The sequence below is a fragment of the Homalodisca vitripennis genome, chromosome 8 (genome assembly GCF_021130785.1).
Source record: "Homalodisca vitripennis isolate AUS2020 chromosome 8, UT_GWSS_2.1, whole genome shotgun sequence".
Lineage (NCBI taxonomy): Eukaryota > Metazoa > Arthropoda > Insecta > Hemiptera > Cicadellidae > Homalodisca > Homalodisca vitripennis.
In genome coordinates, this window is record NC_060214.1 from 15,846,828 (window position 1) to 15,863,106 (window position 16,279).

At 34.5% G+C, this 16,279-nt stretch overlaps 1 protein-coding gene across 1 annotated transcript; it reads right to left on the minus strand.

The window, feature by feature from the left end:
- Positions 1 to 1,751: 1,751 nt before the first annotated feature.
- LOC124368033 (putative inorganic phosphate cotransporter) lies at positions 1,752 to 14,829 on the minus strand. Its single transcript, XM_046825305.1, has 7 exons — positions 14,794 to 14,829; positions 12,123 to 12,353; positions 9,909 to 10,023; positions 6,023 to 6,246; positions 4,526 to 4,675; positions 3,210 to 3,342; positions 1,752 to 1,999 (listed from the first exon to the last, which is right to left on the minus strand). Exons 1-7 carry the CDS (start codon positions 14,827 to 14,829, stop codon positions 1,752 to 1,754), a joined length of 1,137 nt encoding a protein of 378 aa, XP_046681261.1.
- Between the last annotated feature and the right edge of the window lie 1,450 nt (positions 14,830 to 16,279).

Here is a 16,279-nt window from a genome sequence, read left to right on the forward strand (position 1 = left end):
TTTTTTAAGTCTTTTTCCCCCTACTTCTCTACATCCTGATTTAACAGATTCTCGTTTGTGTCTCTTTGTATCGTATCATTCCAAGGCTGTACGTCGGATGTTCCAAAGGCCAAGAAGATCAAATTGCTGAAGAAAAATGTAGCTGCACAGACGTAGAAGACGAGCATCCACTGATCCGCATTTGACTGAAAACATTTGAATTGTGCTTAATTAATTGTGGAAATTAGACGAGAACACACTCTTTAGTTATACATTCAAGTTAAATTATACGAGAACACACTCTTTCTTTTCTTGTTTTTCTTTTTTTTTAAAAAAAAGGAGAGGCTGATCCCCTTTTAAGCCTTACTCTGTCCGTCCTCATGGGCCACTGGCCTGTGCAAGGATCTTATCAAACAGAATAAGGGGGAGAGTCGATACAGTACAAGGTCGATGGTACTTGATAAAAAGTGCAAAAAAGTGTGTCTTTAGTTATACAATCATATTAAATTAGTCGAGAACACACTCTTTAGTTATACATTCTTGTTATGTAAAACAAATCATAAAAAAGAAAACGGAACCTCATCTCCTAGACATTTTAAACAAATTTGCTTTTATTATAAACATAATTGAATATATTCAATATTTTAAAAGAAAACAAATAAAATATATCTGCAGTCCCATTTAATGATCATTACAAGTAAAAAATTAACCATACAAAACTGTTACCACTACAAACCAAAAAAGTCTTGTAATGTACAGCGTGACTGTTCCAGGTGAAAATGACATTCCCGCGCATAACATTGAGATACTTTATGGTGTCTCGAAATTGCTCCAGAAATTGTTACCTATGGTGAATGATATGTATAGTCCAGCCAATTTGCAATGTACAGGCACACAAACTGTTTTTTTTGTAATTGATTGAGAAATTTCCATAAGAAAGAAATCTGTCATCAGTTAGCCACGCTAGTTTTGGTGGAGGATTTATAAATATATCTGGAAAAAAATATTATTTCAGAATCAATCCCTTTCTCAGGCTAAATTTCTCTATCAATTTCATGTAAAACGAGGGTGTGTGCTTATAAAATGCAAATTTGCTCTCGGAGTAGATTAATCATATCGAGTATAAATCTTGAGCCACTCTCAACCACGTACTCAAAAATTCATGTCCTTGGACATTGAGTAAGTCCAACCTTCCAGATATGATGTTATGAAGTAACAGTGCGTAAAAGGCTTTCGTTTTACTGTTTAAGAAAATTCAGTTCTGGCATAAAATGTTCCTGGCAATGCAACATAAGTAGGAAACGAATACAATAGTTCTTGACTTTTAGAGTATGTTTGATAATAGTATAGTCATTGATAAATCCACTGTGTTAACTAACAAATATAATAACTAATAAAAATAATTTACGTGTTTTTTTGGAACGGTTACTATCTGAATTTCTACTAGAGTAGCCAGCACCATAATAGTCCGATGACGTCGATGCGGCGTTGCCACATCGCTGCCGAGCATATCAGCTGTTTCCGCTTTGACATTGTTTTTCATCTTAGTAAAATAGATGAATGAACTCAAATGAACGTATATTCGTCTACTGTAACCGCTAGTGATATTTTTAATTGCAAAAGATGTTGAGAGAGTCCAGTAATTTTCCGTACGCGTAAAACTGGCAACAGTGTTGGCGCGGGGTGTGGAGGAAGATTCATATACACTTGCCAGTATCGGCTTTTTTGGTGTATAACGGTAGCAATAAAATGTTATTAAATATCAATAAATGTTATTTGACCTCATCTGTGACGATAAATCCGGCGAACAGAGTGGTCAGGATGGAACCTATGCTGCCGAGACCGTTGGTAATGCCCAGGAGAAGACCGGTGAAGTTGGGCGCGAGGTCCAGATGGTTGCTGATGTAGCCTGGTATGATTCCCGCACTCAAGCCCACGGTGGAGGTCAGCAGAACCACAGGTCCGGCAGCACTGCTGACGAAGGACAGCGACGTTAAAGCCGCAGCTGCTCCCCAAAAAGCTGTAATCAATTTTGAATAATAACCTTTAGTGTTCCAACACACATGGACTTATACAGTGATACATTTGAGTACGTTCTTATTTTTAAATTTGGTCAATCATGACTATTCTGCTCAGATGGATAAAGTAAATAGGTTTTTGTGACAACTTTATTATTATTTATATATTATCAAAGGATTTACATGTACTCAATACTCCGAAAGCCATCCAATATCACATATTTATACAATTAATTTTTGATTAAGTATGTACTTGTTTCAGCCTTCCCATAGTTTGTTCTTGGTGATGGAAAAATTCTTTTGGGATTTACCGATATCTCGAAAACCGATGCGAGGTACAAAAATTGTTAAATATAAGGTAAACAGGATTTCGGACATTAGCCATCGTTATATGTCACAAAAGGTATAACACAAAGTTTCGAGGATTGGAATCTATCCTTTTCGTCTCTATCCCGCTGTAGCCTGGCTAGTGTGATGTGTGAATGTGATATATGTCCTTGTGATTTGTGTTTGGGACTTGTATCCTGTGCAATTACAACGCCTGGACTGGACTACAAGCAGCTTTTTTGTATGTTTAAACCCTTTTCTTTCCCTTCTGTACTTCTTTCCGTTCTTTATTTTGATATATATTGATACCTCCCCCACCTGACGAAGAGGTTAGATTCCAATCCTCGAAACGTTGTGTTATACCTTGTGTAATCTATACCGATGGCAAATGTCCGAAATCCTGTTACACTTTCAAACCTTCCATTGTCAATAACAATCTTTAAACAAAGTGTTATTAAATGTTATAATCATTAAAGAACTAGTTTTGTTGTCTAGATTCATAGTTGTGAAGTTTTTAAAAGTATATCAAGCTGGCCAACGAACTTAGCCGATACATTTATAAGATAAAATTTCCCAAATTAAACTTGTTTGGACTTTTTGGGACACTTTTTGTTTAAAAAAACCAAGCATATATATGTTTCAAGAAAGTTATAAATATATAACATTCTGAACGGGGTGGTTTTGGGCTCTGGGGCTCATGTTTGGTGAAGTTATGCAGACATTTGTCGGCAAATGCTTACCATGAGAACCATTGCATTAGGTCGATTTTGTATAAAAAATTTACCTCAAACTTTTATTAGTCAAATTTAGTCTCGGCCCGCACATGTGTACACTCTGGTACAATACAATGGCTCACCAAAAAAAAGCGACCAGTGTACTACTTACCTATAGTATTCCACATTTTCTCAGAGGCTACAACGGACAAAAATCCTCTTGAAATCAGAAAGTCTGCAACGCAGGAAAACACTAATGCCAGAAGAGTCTTTGTCAGGAATGGAAGAGACGATATCAGGCCGTTCTGTAAGCAGCCGCAACATATTGAAGGAGTTAGAACACATACATAGCTTAGGAAGGGTCGATTCAGTGCGAATGTCGAGTTTAGCTCATTTTACCTTCCGCTTAGTCCAAAACACATAACTCCCGGAATCTGGAGTCCACGTCAGACTGAAGAGACAAAAGAGTACGTAACGAAGGCGTTCAAAACCTCGTTTGTCTGGTTTACCCAACAGCCATTCCAATTAATCTAGACAAGAGATGGTCTCATTGTTCAAGAGCCAAAAGCGCAATTGTGCACCCGATGAGACAATGAGAAAACACCTCTTCAAAACGGCGCCCTTTTGTATTAACCAGACATACCTCTTATTTTAGACGCTGCGAAAGATGAATTGGATCTAAAATCAACACTTCCAAAGAAAAACATATGTATGTAATACAAAATATCAGGAAACCGAGCTTTGCTCAGAATTGTTTCTTACTAGAACAATGATTTACATGTCATTGTCATTGTCATTAACAACATGATTTACTAATCATGTTTTGGAATTCATTTTATGATGTACTTGTTCGCAAAAGATAAAACTAAAAATGCAATTGCTATTTATTGTTCTGCCATCTTCTGCATTAATGATGCTAAGGAAAAAGATGCGTGTATGTTTTTTTTTTTATGAAACTCTTCCGAATGTGGGTGTCGGTTTAAAAAAGACACACTTTGAAATTTTGAAAATTTTGCTTACTCCATTAAAATTTTTCCATACAAACAACAATCACCAAAAGAATATATATTTATACGATTAGAAATCAGTTCCTTACGGATATGCAATGTAGCGGATTGGATGCGCAAAATTTCAAATGGTCGTAAGGCGTGATGTTGCACAGCTGCAATATTGCATCAGTTTAACACTTGAACTATTGTATATTCAAAATCCAGTTTTTTCCTAAGGTTGAATGATTGATTTATCTTGTGATTCTTTGAGGAAATCCAATGGTGTTTTACAGTTGTAATGTGAAAAATAAAAAAGTTCTTACTTGTTAACGGATTATCGATAACGTTTGTATAATAAAGTTAAATATTAATTATCCACATCTATGTTTTATACTTTACGCTGAAGCTCCTTAGTTAAGGAGTTATTAGGGAGTTTCGCGTACCCCAATTTCTTGATCTAGCAGCATGTCACAACACGGTTTTACAAAGGATAACTTACTTCCTCTATATCGTAGTGAAGAACGTGCCTGTAGTACAGAGGCAGCATTGTCACCATGGTAGAGTAGCACCAGAGTTGACCAAAGTTACAGAGGAGTAGAGGCAGCACCGGTAATGACGTAATGATCTGCCTCCATGGTGTTCTCATTTCCTGTTTCAACAAACAACTTTTGTTACATTTATGGTTGACAGCCTTCTAGAAATGCTCAGCAGGTGTGCTGCAGTGCTTTCTCTTCCAGCAGGGTTGAACCATGTACGGATGTTAGTCATGTTATCTGTAAAATAAGGTAAAATATTTAATACCGCTAACCCAAATAAGTATGGGACATGTAAAGAAGACTTTCATGTAAGTACGGGAAGTTCTTCTTTCCAATGAAGACATAAATCACTGTAGACTATCTCTATGCCAATTTTGTTAGATCGCGACTTAAAATTTTCCAAATGAAGGTAAGAACTGGGAATCAGGGATAACGATGTTTAATACAATCAGCTCGGTCTGAGTTGATAAATTACGACTATTCTTTCAGGAATATAAGTATGCTACTGTTGTCTCGACTTTGTGTAGACTCTTCAGGCTTAGATAGACGTCACCATGGTCACCACGTTCTTGCTACCTGGGACAAGGATAGAATTAAATTAGTATTTTTCCTTTGTTAAAAACATAAATTTGGTGGGCTCTCTTTTCGAATTTAGAAAGCGACATAACAATTATATTATATGTCAAGTCAATACATACACAATTCTGAACCAAATCTCTGATTTCGTAGTTTATTGGTTGCAGATTCAAGCAACCTCAATGATTCTAGTAGGTGAGAGATTCTAATTACCATTGGAAGTGGACGACAAGGATCTGTGTAACCACAAATCTTTGTAATCCACAAATCCCTATAATCCACAAATCATTATAATCTATAAATCCGTGTAATCCGCAAATCCTTGTAATCCAAAAATCTTTGTAATACACAATTCATTGTATTCTCAAATCCCTATAATCCACAAATCATTATAATCTATAAATCCCTGTAATATACAAATCCTTGTAATCCACAAATTCCTATATTCCGAAAATCCCTGTAATCCACAAATCCCTATAATACAAAAATTCTTGTAATCCACAATTCCTTGCTATCCACTTATCTTTCCACAAGAACACATAACACCGCGTTAGGCATATGGTGTGTTTTATTTAGCGCATACTCAACACTTGGTAGTTTTTATTTATAGGATAAGTAAAAAAGAGTTTAATTTAGCACTAATCAAATTGTAAACATATTGCGACTGAGAAGCAAACTTATTAAATAACATATTCATACCTTGGAAAAGTTATTACCAAATTTTTAACTAAATAATTGAGTTTTTTATCAATTGAAGTGATTGGAAGCATTTTGACTTTGACTTTACAAACATATCTTTATAGATATATGTGGGTTATAGTATAGTATATAGAGTAATCTTGGTGTGTCATCAAGAATAGAAACCACCGGTGTTGTGATTCTACCTTGCTGCGGTCAGAGCAGTTCTTGATGGTGGACTTGATGTAGGCCCTCTCGTTGTCACCGATAGTGGAGTGAGAGTTTGGACAGTCAGCGCCCACGTACAGCCATGTCAGAGACCAGAAGACTCCGCAAGCCCCGGTCACATAGAAGATACTAGGCCATCCCCAGGGACTTGCTGAGAGGTAACCGGCCAAGAACACGGTCAGGGTGGACCCTAACTGGCCTCCTGAGAGATCAAGCAATACATTACAGACTTAAATGGTTTTTTGTAGGTAAAAATATTATTTGAAAATTTCGAGCTAAAATTTAAGTGAAAGAAAAAGGCAATTCACGTAAGACAAAGGTTCAGATCCATCCGACATCCAGTTCAGATGTAGAAAAGATTTGTACCCATGCTTACTAAAAGAGCGAATTCTTGCATATAAAATTCCGCCAAAGAGGGCAAGTAGTATACTTAATGGTTTAAAAAACTACATCAACCTATACAATTACTAACAATTAATTCGCAGGACACACGTTTAGCTCTTAAATTCCGTAGCCTAATTCTGAGTCAGGTATAGTACTCGTAACACAAGATGTCCAGTGATTCTTTTTTTGGAAATTGTATGTGAAAATAAATGAGCGGGCATTAGTGTCACATATACAGGCTATCTAAACCAGAAATTTCATTTTTAACTGTCTATTTAGTTGATGCCTCGCTTGTAATTGAATCAAAGACACTAAAGAAACTTTATTTCCTAACTTTAAAGACTTGCTTAGTGAATATCTTTCCTAAATGGTCTCATTATATTGTATTCAATTAAAAAAAACTTGTTTATCATCAATATCAACATATAGTCTTAACTAAACTCGTGACATTCGAAAAATTATGCTAATTAGGGCAATTATGGGTTATCAAGGCGTACGGTACTGATTAGTTTCGATAAGAATTTAAATATTTTCAACTGTATATTTTTACATATCGATGCATGAAATGTTTGATACTGTGAAAACCCCTTCCATTGGTAGGACCAACTCGCCGAGTGATATTTCACTGAAAACTGTGGTCATGATCGCCACAGGAACTCCCACGACCTGTGTGGTATTCCTCAAGTCTAGTACATTCAGCCGTTAATTTTTCTTGTTGTTCATTTATATATATATATATATATATATATATATATATATATATATATATATATATATATATATATTGCATCTCTTATAAATCCAGGTATTGTATTGCCTATTATATGTTGTTAAAGTTAAATTTTATAATACCTACACCTACCAACTTTCTCATTGTAGAACTACAGTCACTGTTCACTATTGTACGCAAATTAGTGTTATCTTTCTGGCTGCACTATATATATAATTATAAATTATTTAGTTAAAGTCTTGATCTCGTAACTAGCATGTGATCGGGTCGGTACTAGTTAACTTACTCTGTGTTTGCTTGTTTACTTTTTTGTTGTGTGTTCGAAAATAGAGAGCCGTTTTCTCTCTTTTTTCATATTTTGCATCGCTTAGTCCCTACCTTGTAATCGTTTAACTTACTTAAACCTCTTGTATACTAGTTACTCCACTATATTATGTGTATTGTATCATATTGCATGTATTTATCTCAATTATTTGTATTTTATACTACTGCATTAGTCCACTTAAATCTGCCAAATTAATTTATTTAGTATGATTGATCGTACCTTGTACTTGCATCTCCGTGATGACAATCCGAGGAATCAAGCGAACGCAGTGAGTCCATGGTTATAGCGAGTAGAGTCACGAGACAACAATGTAATTTTTATGACAGAACATCGTCGAGGTGACATCGCATCCATTTCTCTATGAAGAGGTTTACGTCACTGATTAGGTATATAAATACTGATATTATTCCTAGGCTGAACCGAGGAAATAGTATGATATTACGAACAATGTTATAAACAATGGTACAATATTGGGAAGCAAGAACATGTACTTTACGTACATGTTTCATCTTTACGTACGGATGGCAAGTGTCATAATATGTAAGTATTGAAATATGTAAATATTATTGATATTGATTTTAGTTTTTAATTTTTAATTTTCAATAACATATGTATCTATGTAATTTAGAAAATAGAACTGTTTTGAATCCAAACTCATTACAAATTTATATTTAGGTATATTTATATTGTTTCATGGAGCAAAATTGAAAACGGATTGTCTCAATTAAAAGTGGTTAGAAATGCATAATAGGATTTTGGACATTTGACATCGTTAAATGTTACAAAAAAGTATATCATTACGTTTCGAAGATCGATATCTACCCTCTTTTTCAGTTAAAAAAGTCCTGAAGCATTAGAAAAAAGAAGAAATGTAGCAAGGTTCTGCCCCTCAGACTGTAGAGAATGGACCCAGAGTCTAGATTTCATGCAGTTCGTCAACTTACTATCTCTTAATTACTTTAGAGTGGCCACATTTTTTTGTTTTTCCTAATGTATTTGGGGTTTTCTCACCTGAAGAAGAGGTTAGATTTTAATCCTCGAAACTTAGTGTTATACTTTTTCATGACATTTTATTATGGCAAATGTCTGAAATCCTATTATCGTTTCACACCTTCCATCGCCAATAACAAACTTTAACAATGGCTAGAAGTGCGTATAAAAACATTGTCAGATTGTTACTAGGCAAGCTAGTAGCGTTCCCGCTGACAATAATTAAGCAGATTTTCGAGTAAGATACCAGATCCTTGTTTCGTATGTAATCGCACGATAAAATTCTATGTACAAAACTGCCTATAAGTTTAGTTAGTTACGGGTCTACTAATAGACCGTCTAATCACGTTGGCGTCTTGTCCGGATAATTGTCGATTATCCGATAATGTCAATGAAACCAAACCAGCAGCAAACCAGAATCGTACTTATTACTTCAAATATAAATGTACACGTATTAATAAACTAACCCTTGTTAAGTACATATTATCAATACATAAGTGATAATATTTATAAAACACAGTACTAACTAACATTATACATGTACAATTGACTCTCACTTGGTTAACAAAGTACTGGACCGTACAGGATCCCTGGGTGACATACAGTCCTATTCTTATTTCGAAAATCCCTCCGGGTTATAATTGTACTGTTCTGTAATTGTTTCTTGTACCGTAATGTAATGTAATTAACTGTTCTGAATAAATATTGTTTTATGGCAGCACAACTATGTGTTTAATTAATTAAACTACTGTTTTCAATTTGTTTACATTTGTAGTGTGAAAGCATAGACTAAGCTTGATAGTAATAACACTTCAACCTTTTCTGCAACCACTGATAAGTACAGACTATGTAAATATCCAGGTAAGAAAATCCTGTTTCCTTCACAATCCTTCCATCGTCAAAAAATAACCTTCAAACAAAGAACAGGTAAGAATATTAAGCATTGTAGTAAGAATATACTTTTAATTTTACATTTTATCAAATGTATACAGTGCTTGATCAGTACTGTAATGTGAAGGAAACAGGATTTTTCCGGACATTTGCCATCGTTCAGCGAAACAAGAAATCAGTAACACTATGTTTCGAGATCTGCAATCTGATCTCTTCTTCAGGTAAAGAACTAACCTGATACATGTTCTAACCAAAGGAGTACTGTAATGCAAATATAAATGACAAAGTTTTATAGTCTGTCTGTCTAACCTTTACTATAAATTGGAAAATAGAAGTAGGCTTCTCAAAAATGTACATTTTCTTCATCGTGACAACAAGACAAACTCAACATTGGTGTCGGAAATATAATTCACTCAAACCAGAAGTGTTCATACCAGGTGCAAAGCCTACGAAACTGCGTAGGAAGCCACATGTAACGCTAGTATATTATATATAATATTTATAAAACACAATAAAATGTTAGATTCCAAGTTTCTGGCTGTACGTTCTTTTATATATGTATAATACGTCCCTCCGTAAACACATCCAAGCATTCTATTCCTCTCAGATGGCGGAGCCCATTTAGAAATATGTGCGTTGACACAGGGATAGAAAAATCCCTGAAATAAATATGTAAAAATAATAATTAGTTATTATTAAGTCACAATTAAAGCCTCCACAGGCTGTAAATTTAAAAATTGCCATACTTTCAAAAGTAACAGTACTTATGAAATAAAACATTAAATTGTATACAGTTTTAATATAATTTTATTAAATTCGCGACATTTGTTTAGTTTATAAATGTCTCAGAGGAACAGGAATGTCTTGGTCTTTAAAAAATCTTGTCTACTATTTAATCGATGCAATTGAGGATTGAAATAAATGATAATGTTATCATATTTTAGTTAGAGTAACTTTGACATTAAACATTTTGAATAGGATTATCAGAGTTAATAATGAAAATACGATAACATATGTGTATACTGCATGCTCCACGTTGAGAAGAACAGAAAAGAACCAAGGGACTCGAATTTGAAATAATCTACGTATATTATTTGAAATCAATAGGGTTTCCTCAACAGTATTTGTCATTAAATCTACTAATCCATTTATCGTACTTTCTTAAGGCTTAAAAAAAATTATAAATCCAGGCTTAAAAGAGTAGTTCATATTTTTCGTCAAACTAGCGGCCAATATCTACTTTACCAACAATTATTAAACTGTTCAAAACAGATTTGTCATTATCCATGATTGAAGCTATCAAAAGGGTTATGAAGAGAACTGGATTTTTTTTCCGAACATTCGCCACCATTATGATGTTTTGTATCATTGAACGATGGCAAATATCCGGAAGAATCCTGTTTCCTTCACAATCCTGCCATCGCCAAAAAGATTTAAGGATGAAAAGTAGGAAACTGTATTTTTTAAAGCTTGATACACTTAATCCAAACATAGACTCGTAAATAACAATTAAATCACCGTCAGACAACGAAAAAAGAGTCTGAAAGTCACCGCTTTGAGGGTCTGTATATTAGCTAATGTCAACATTTATTTGTCTGTCTGTCACTTGGTTTTAAATTTGTCCAATAAAAATACAATACGAGAAAAAAAAAACTTTCTTATTTTTTAACCCTTTTGATAACATTTCCTATAATTTCAATCTTCATCAAAACTAGCACTGCTTTTTCTCTCTCATAGTTATCGAAAGTTTTCGTTATCAAATCCAAAAACACCAAGTTGTGACTTACTATATTAGTTTTTTTGTTGTTTAATTTTAACTAGCTCCTGATCTATTAGGATTCTGACAACTGCGTATAATGACCGTCTCAAATAACCTACAAACTAATATATTCCCTATTGTCAAATAACATTATATTTTGGGAAATGTTGTTATTGTGTCCTTTTTCTATTTGAAACATAGAAAAGAACCTTTGATAATTCTTTTTATTGAATAAAGGTGTTAGAGCATGAAATATATTTTCGTTGTAAACCTTATAGTTATAACAAAACGGCTTCCTTCGGCCGATTTAAACGTGATATAAAAGGCCGAGTCGTGGAATACGATGACGTAAGATATTTATATAATTAAATTTACGAAATATTGGTGTAGAAAAAGAATCTAATCCAGAAAATAAGAGACATTTTCAAATAAAAAATTAACCAACCGAAATAGAAACAGTGAAATTAGTGCAAAATGTTCCGAAAGTTCAGGCAATTTGATTTTCAACATCAAATCTTCAGACACTAGGCTAGGCCGACCGTTACGACTATCGTCATGAACATTGGTGCGTCAATTTTTAAAGTCAACGCACCACTGCCTTATCCTGCTTTCACTCATTATTCCATTTCCATAAACTTCACACTAAACTTCAGTTGGCGATAGATTTCCATTCGTTTATGGTTGTTTGCCGACATAAACTTATCACTGAACGCACTTCACAAATGGCTGAATTTTCAATTACAGCACAAATTTTAATTAATCACAATGAAAAAAGTAAAAGAGACACAGACCGCGCGCGGCTACAGCTCGATGCGTACTGAACGCCAGAGTGTTTTGACACCAAGATGGCGAATGTAGCCACGCCCACTGCTGCACTACCCAAAAACGTTCGTTACTTTCTGGATAGCCCTCATTTTGGTTTTCCACACATTTTTCTTTAATTTTAAACTATATACTATGTTACACTTTGCTATTTGAGAAAGGTTTATTATTATGTACCTGACCGAGTCCTTGCAGGGATCGGCAGAAGCAGAATACCAACCAGTTGAAGTTGACGGCTGTGTAAGGCCCGAGAATGGTTGTGATGGAGCAGTGCATCATTGCCCAAAACAAAAAATATTTGGTCCCAATGATGCGGGATAGATGCCCCGCGGGTATCTGCGGGATGACATAACCCCAGAACATGGAGCTCAAGATGATCCCTTTCTGAGAAATATCCCAAGGCAGAACCTGAAAAATAACTGCTGTTATAAAACCATTAATCGTCAATTTAATTAACAATGGTTTCATTGTTAGGGAAGTTTGATAAAATTTATTATATGCTACTCTGCATCCTTTGAAATCTTACTTTGTCAACACTCCAGTTATCTTTTTTTGGCTGTATGGTGGCGAAATAACTATTACTTGTAAATAATCTTACCTTACTTACAAATTTTTGCTTTGGTATAGACAAGAACAAGAGAATCGTCTCGTGGTAATGATGGACGATGTTCTGTTGGACTCTTCCTTATATATTCCGAATCCGTTAAGTTCCTTGGAATGTACCTTGATCAAGGGACTTTCAAATTAACAGCATATTTTGCGTAAACTTGCAAAATCCTGTTCTATTGATGTATTAAAAAAGGGCCTACTTTGGCCTGATACAGACACATTTGTTTTACGGTTTGAGACTGTGAGGCAGCTGTTCTTAATACAAATTCTAAGGAGTATTTAGAGCTCAAAAGAAAGCTGTAAGAATTATTTACAAATTGAATCTCAGAGAGTCGTGCAAAGATGTGATCAGGGAACTTGGAATGTTAACCCTGTCTCTATATTCTATTATATATTGTCGACTCAAATGCGAGTTGGTCCAAGGTAGTGACGTCCACCAATACGAGACAAGAGGCAGGGACAACTTTCGAATTGCACAGCATAGAACGACTGCATTTGAACACTTGCCATCCCAAGTTAGTGTGAAACCGATAAACAAGCTGCCTGAAGGAATTAAACATCTCAGTGATTCTAAACAATTCAAATCTCGATTAAAACACCTCCTGGTGTCAAAGGCGCTTTACTCCGTTGAAGAGTTCATGTTGAGTTGCTGGGATGAAAATTACTGAAAACAAGAAAATAAAATAAAACCCCAGTTCTGTTATACAATTGAATTGTTGATGCAATACAGATTATTATTATTACCTGTTGCACTGTGTTATGATACTGTATAATCTTGCTTGGAATGATTTACTTCTGCAATTCACAATGTAAATGGAGTTAAAGTTAAAATTATAAAGAAAATTGATATTTACAAGACACAACACAAAAATTAGGATAAATCAAAATTTATGATAGCGGAATGCTGTTAGTTACAAACCAAAAATATACTAGAATTTGGCAAAACACAAGTATTTCATAAAGTTCGTTCTTCTTTTAAGGTTTTATGATAAATGATTTGGAAAAAAATTTGACTTTGAGATTGGATGATTTGGATAATATAACCTCTAGTTTAGGTGTAAATGTGTAGTCTAATAGTAGATACTCAATCAATAAAAAATTCGTATAAGAAAAGATAGACAGGCACTAGACATATAAGTAGTTTCTTAGCATTAGGAATTTTTGAGACGCTTAATTTGTCTCAATAAGGTACCATGAAATATATAGAAATTCTGTATACAGATAAACACCGTGTATTTTAAATAATGTAATTACATTATATGGAAAATAACGATAATCTATATTGACCAGATACCACAAATAATAATACACTGCTAATATACTGAAACCTTTATTTGAATTAAAACGATTTAGGAATTATTTCGTTCAGACTATATGACGCTGAGCGATCCTGTCCTTGCAAGCAGCCCGCGTGTCCGGCCGTTAGTGGTGGTTCGGAAGTTACCTTTAAGACATTCGTCTCTAGGCGACGATAAGAGGATTAAATTAAGATATTCTTTACTTTACTTTTACTATATTAAGTAAGAAGTGGTAACGTTTGCAGCTACACCGGAGAAGTGTTGGAAAAAAGGTGTCATTTTTTGGAGAGAACAGAAAAGTTTGGCTAAGAAAAGAATGTTATTTTCACAGTTGAGGAAACTCTTGCAAGAGAACAAATAAGCACTTAAGAGAAAAGCGTTATATTAGGTACACTACTCTAAAAAGAGTATATAATTTTTTTAGTGAAAGTTATCTATTTATTTAATCAACAGCAGTAATATTTGACATTTAATTTTTGAAGAAAATATCTATATTATTTATTATCTAATTGTCATAAATCTTACTTGACCATATTTTTTTTTTTATTTTCAAGCACTCAAAAAGAAAATTAAAACAACAAATGACAATACTATTGTAACCCATACGAAAATAGTCCGATGACGTTGAGGCAGTGTTGCCAACTCTCTGCTCACCATCAGCTGTTACCGCTATGACGTGGCTACTTATACAATAGACATTAAACCAAAACAGACATGTTTTTTTTTTGAGACCCAAAACAGAATAAAATCAAATGTACGTATATTTTTATACAGGAACAACTAATTATATTTATTTTATTTATTGAGTACGTATTGAGACCCCCCTTACTCGTAAAACTGGCAACACTGTTGGGCATAGAGTGTAGAGGGGGCTATGACGCACCAGCCACCACCATAGGACTGTTTTCGTGTGGGCTACTATAATACAGTTTTTTTTTTACCTTGAAACCAGAATCAGCAAATTTCTTGTCCGTCATGGCCACAATTGCCACCGATAGATTCAATAATTCAAGCGCTCTCCAAGATCAGCGAAAAGCATCGGTCCCAAACAACTACCTTGAGAGACTCCCACACGTCTAGGGGAGACCAAAGATTATTTTCGATAAACCTTTGACATTTGAGTTCTAACGTAGGGATGTATAGAACGCCATTCCACTGAGAGAATTACATATCAAATTTTTTAAACCTTCAATTGTCCAAGAGCAGTTCATAGTTCACGGAATCAAAAGCCTGTGAATAGTCTAATCACATATCTTTACCACAGTACAACTTATCAGCCAGACTGAAGACCGTTGTAACCGTGCTGAATACCTGTCTAAATCCATATTCGTTCTCTGTGAATAAATTCTTATACTTCACAAAACAAGCTACCTGCTTGAGCTACTACCTTTTACAATAGTTTAGAAATCACTGGAAGGATAGATATTGGACGAAACTGGGATAATAACATATGATGAGAAGATTTAGGCACTGGTGTAACCACACTCCTCTTCTAGCTACTAGAAAATCGTCCAGAAACCAATTATATGTATCCGCTCTAAAATCTCCGTTTCAATTAAAAGGTACAAATGAAACTCCCCTGCCTATGCTTTCACACGTATGATTGTTATGAATATTAATATATCTGTACTTATACTACTACCACAGATCATTTGACTGAAATATGTGTTACCCCATTGGGAGGAATCAAAAATTATCTTTATTTATCGTCGAAAACCTCCTCATTCGGTCATAGAAACATCCTCCAAAGTGAATCACTCCATCTCTATTTATAAGAAAGTTAATTAGGGGAGGGGGGGGGGTTTGGGACTTTTAGGAAACACGATATATTTTATTTTAGGTTCTTCAATATTACTTTCAGTTTACTTGCAGAGAGACAAGATAGATTTAGATTATAGTGCATGTAAGTACATAGGATTTGGCTGAGCCTTATCAAAATCTAACACTACGGGTCTCGAGTATGGATAGAGCTACAAACTTGAAATTTGTGTGCTTTTATTTAACAATAGAATTCTAGAGTTCTGGCTCATTTCCTCTTCTGTCTATTGACCTGTCTATGTGTTTGATGATGGTTACGACCCTCTGTGCAAATTGGCTGCGCCTTTACAAAGCCTAGCTATCCACAAGATATCTCGAGGACGATGTCATATGTAGACACTTTGGGGGATGCAGAATATAACCGTGAAATATTTTCTTTTCTTATTTATTATCTTCATTTTAAAACACCTTTCCGTCAATCGAATCTGTGTCAAGAAAGTTGTTTTTACAATTTTAATTGTAAATATCAAGAAACCTACTTTGCTTGGTATTTTACGGGTAAATTGTGTTTTGAGATTAATTTTATGATATACTTGACCGCAAACGATAAAACTATAAATGCCATGGTTATTTATTGTTCTGTCATCTTCTTCATTAAAGGATTCTAGA

Excerpts from the sequence above, each read along its gene's own strand:
- LOC124368033 (XM_046825305.1), bottom strand. The coding sequence starts at position 14,829 with ATGACGGACAAGAAATTTGCTGATTCTGGTTTCAAG. Across the intron at positions 10,024-12,122 it reads CCCTGCAAGGACTCGGTCAG|GGATTTTTCTATCCCTGTGT; the intron begins GTACATAATAAT and ends TATTTATTTCAG. Across the intron at positions 2,000-3,209 it reads GAAAATGTGGAATACTATAG|CTTTTTGGGGAGCAGCTGCG; the intron begins GTAAGTAGTACA and ends AATTGATTACAG.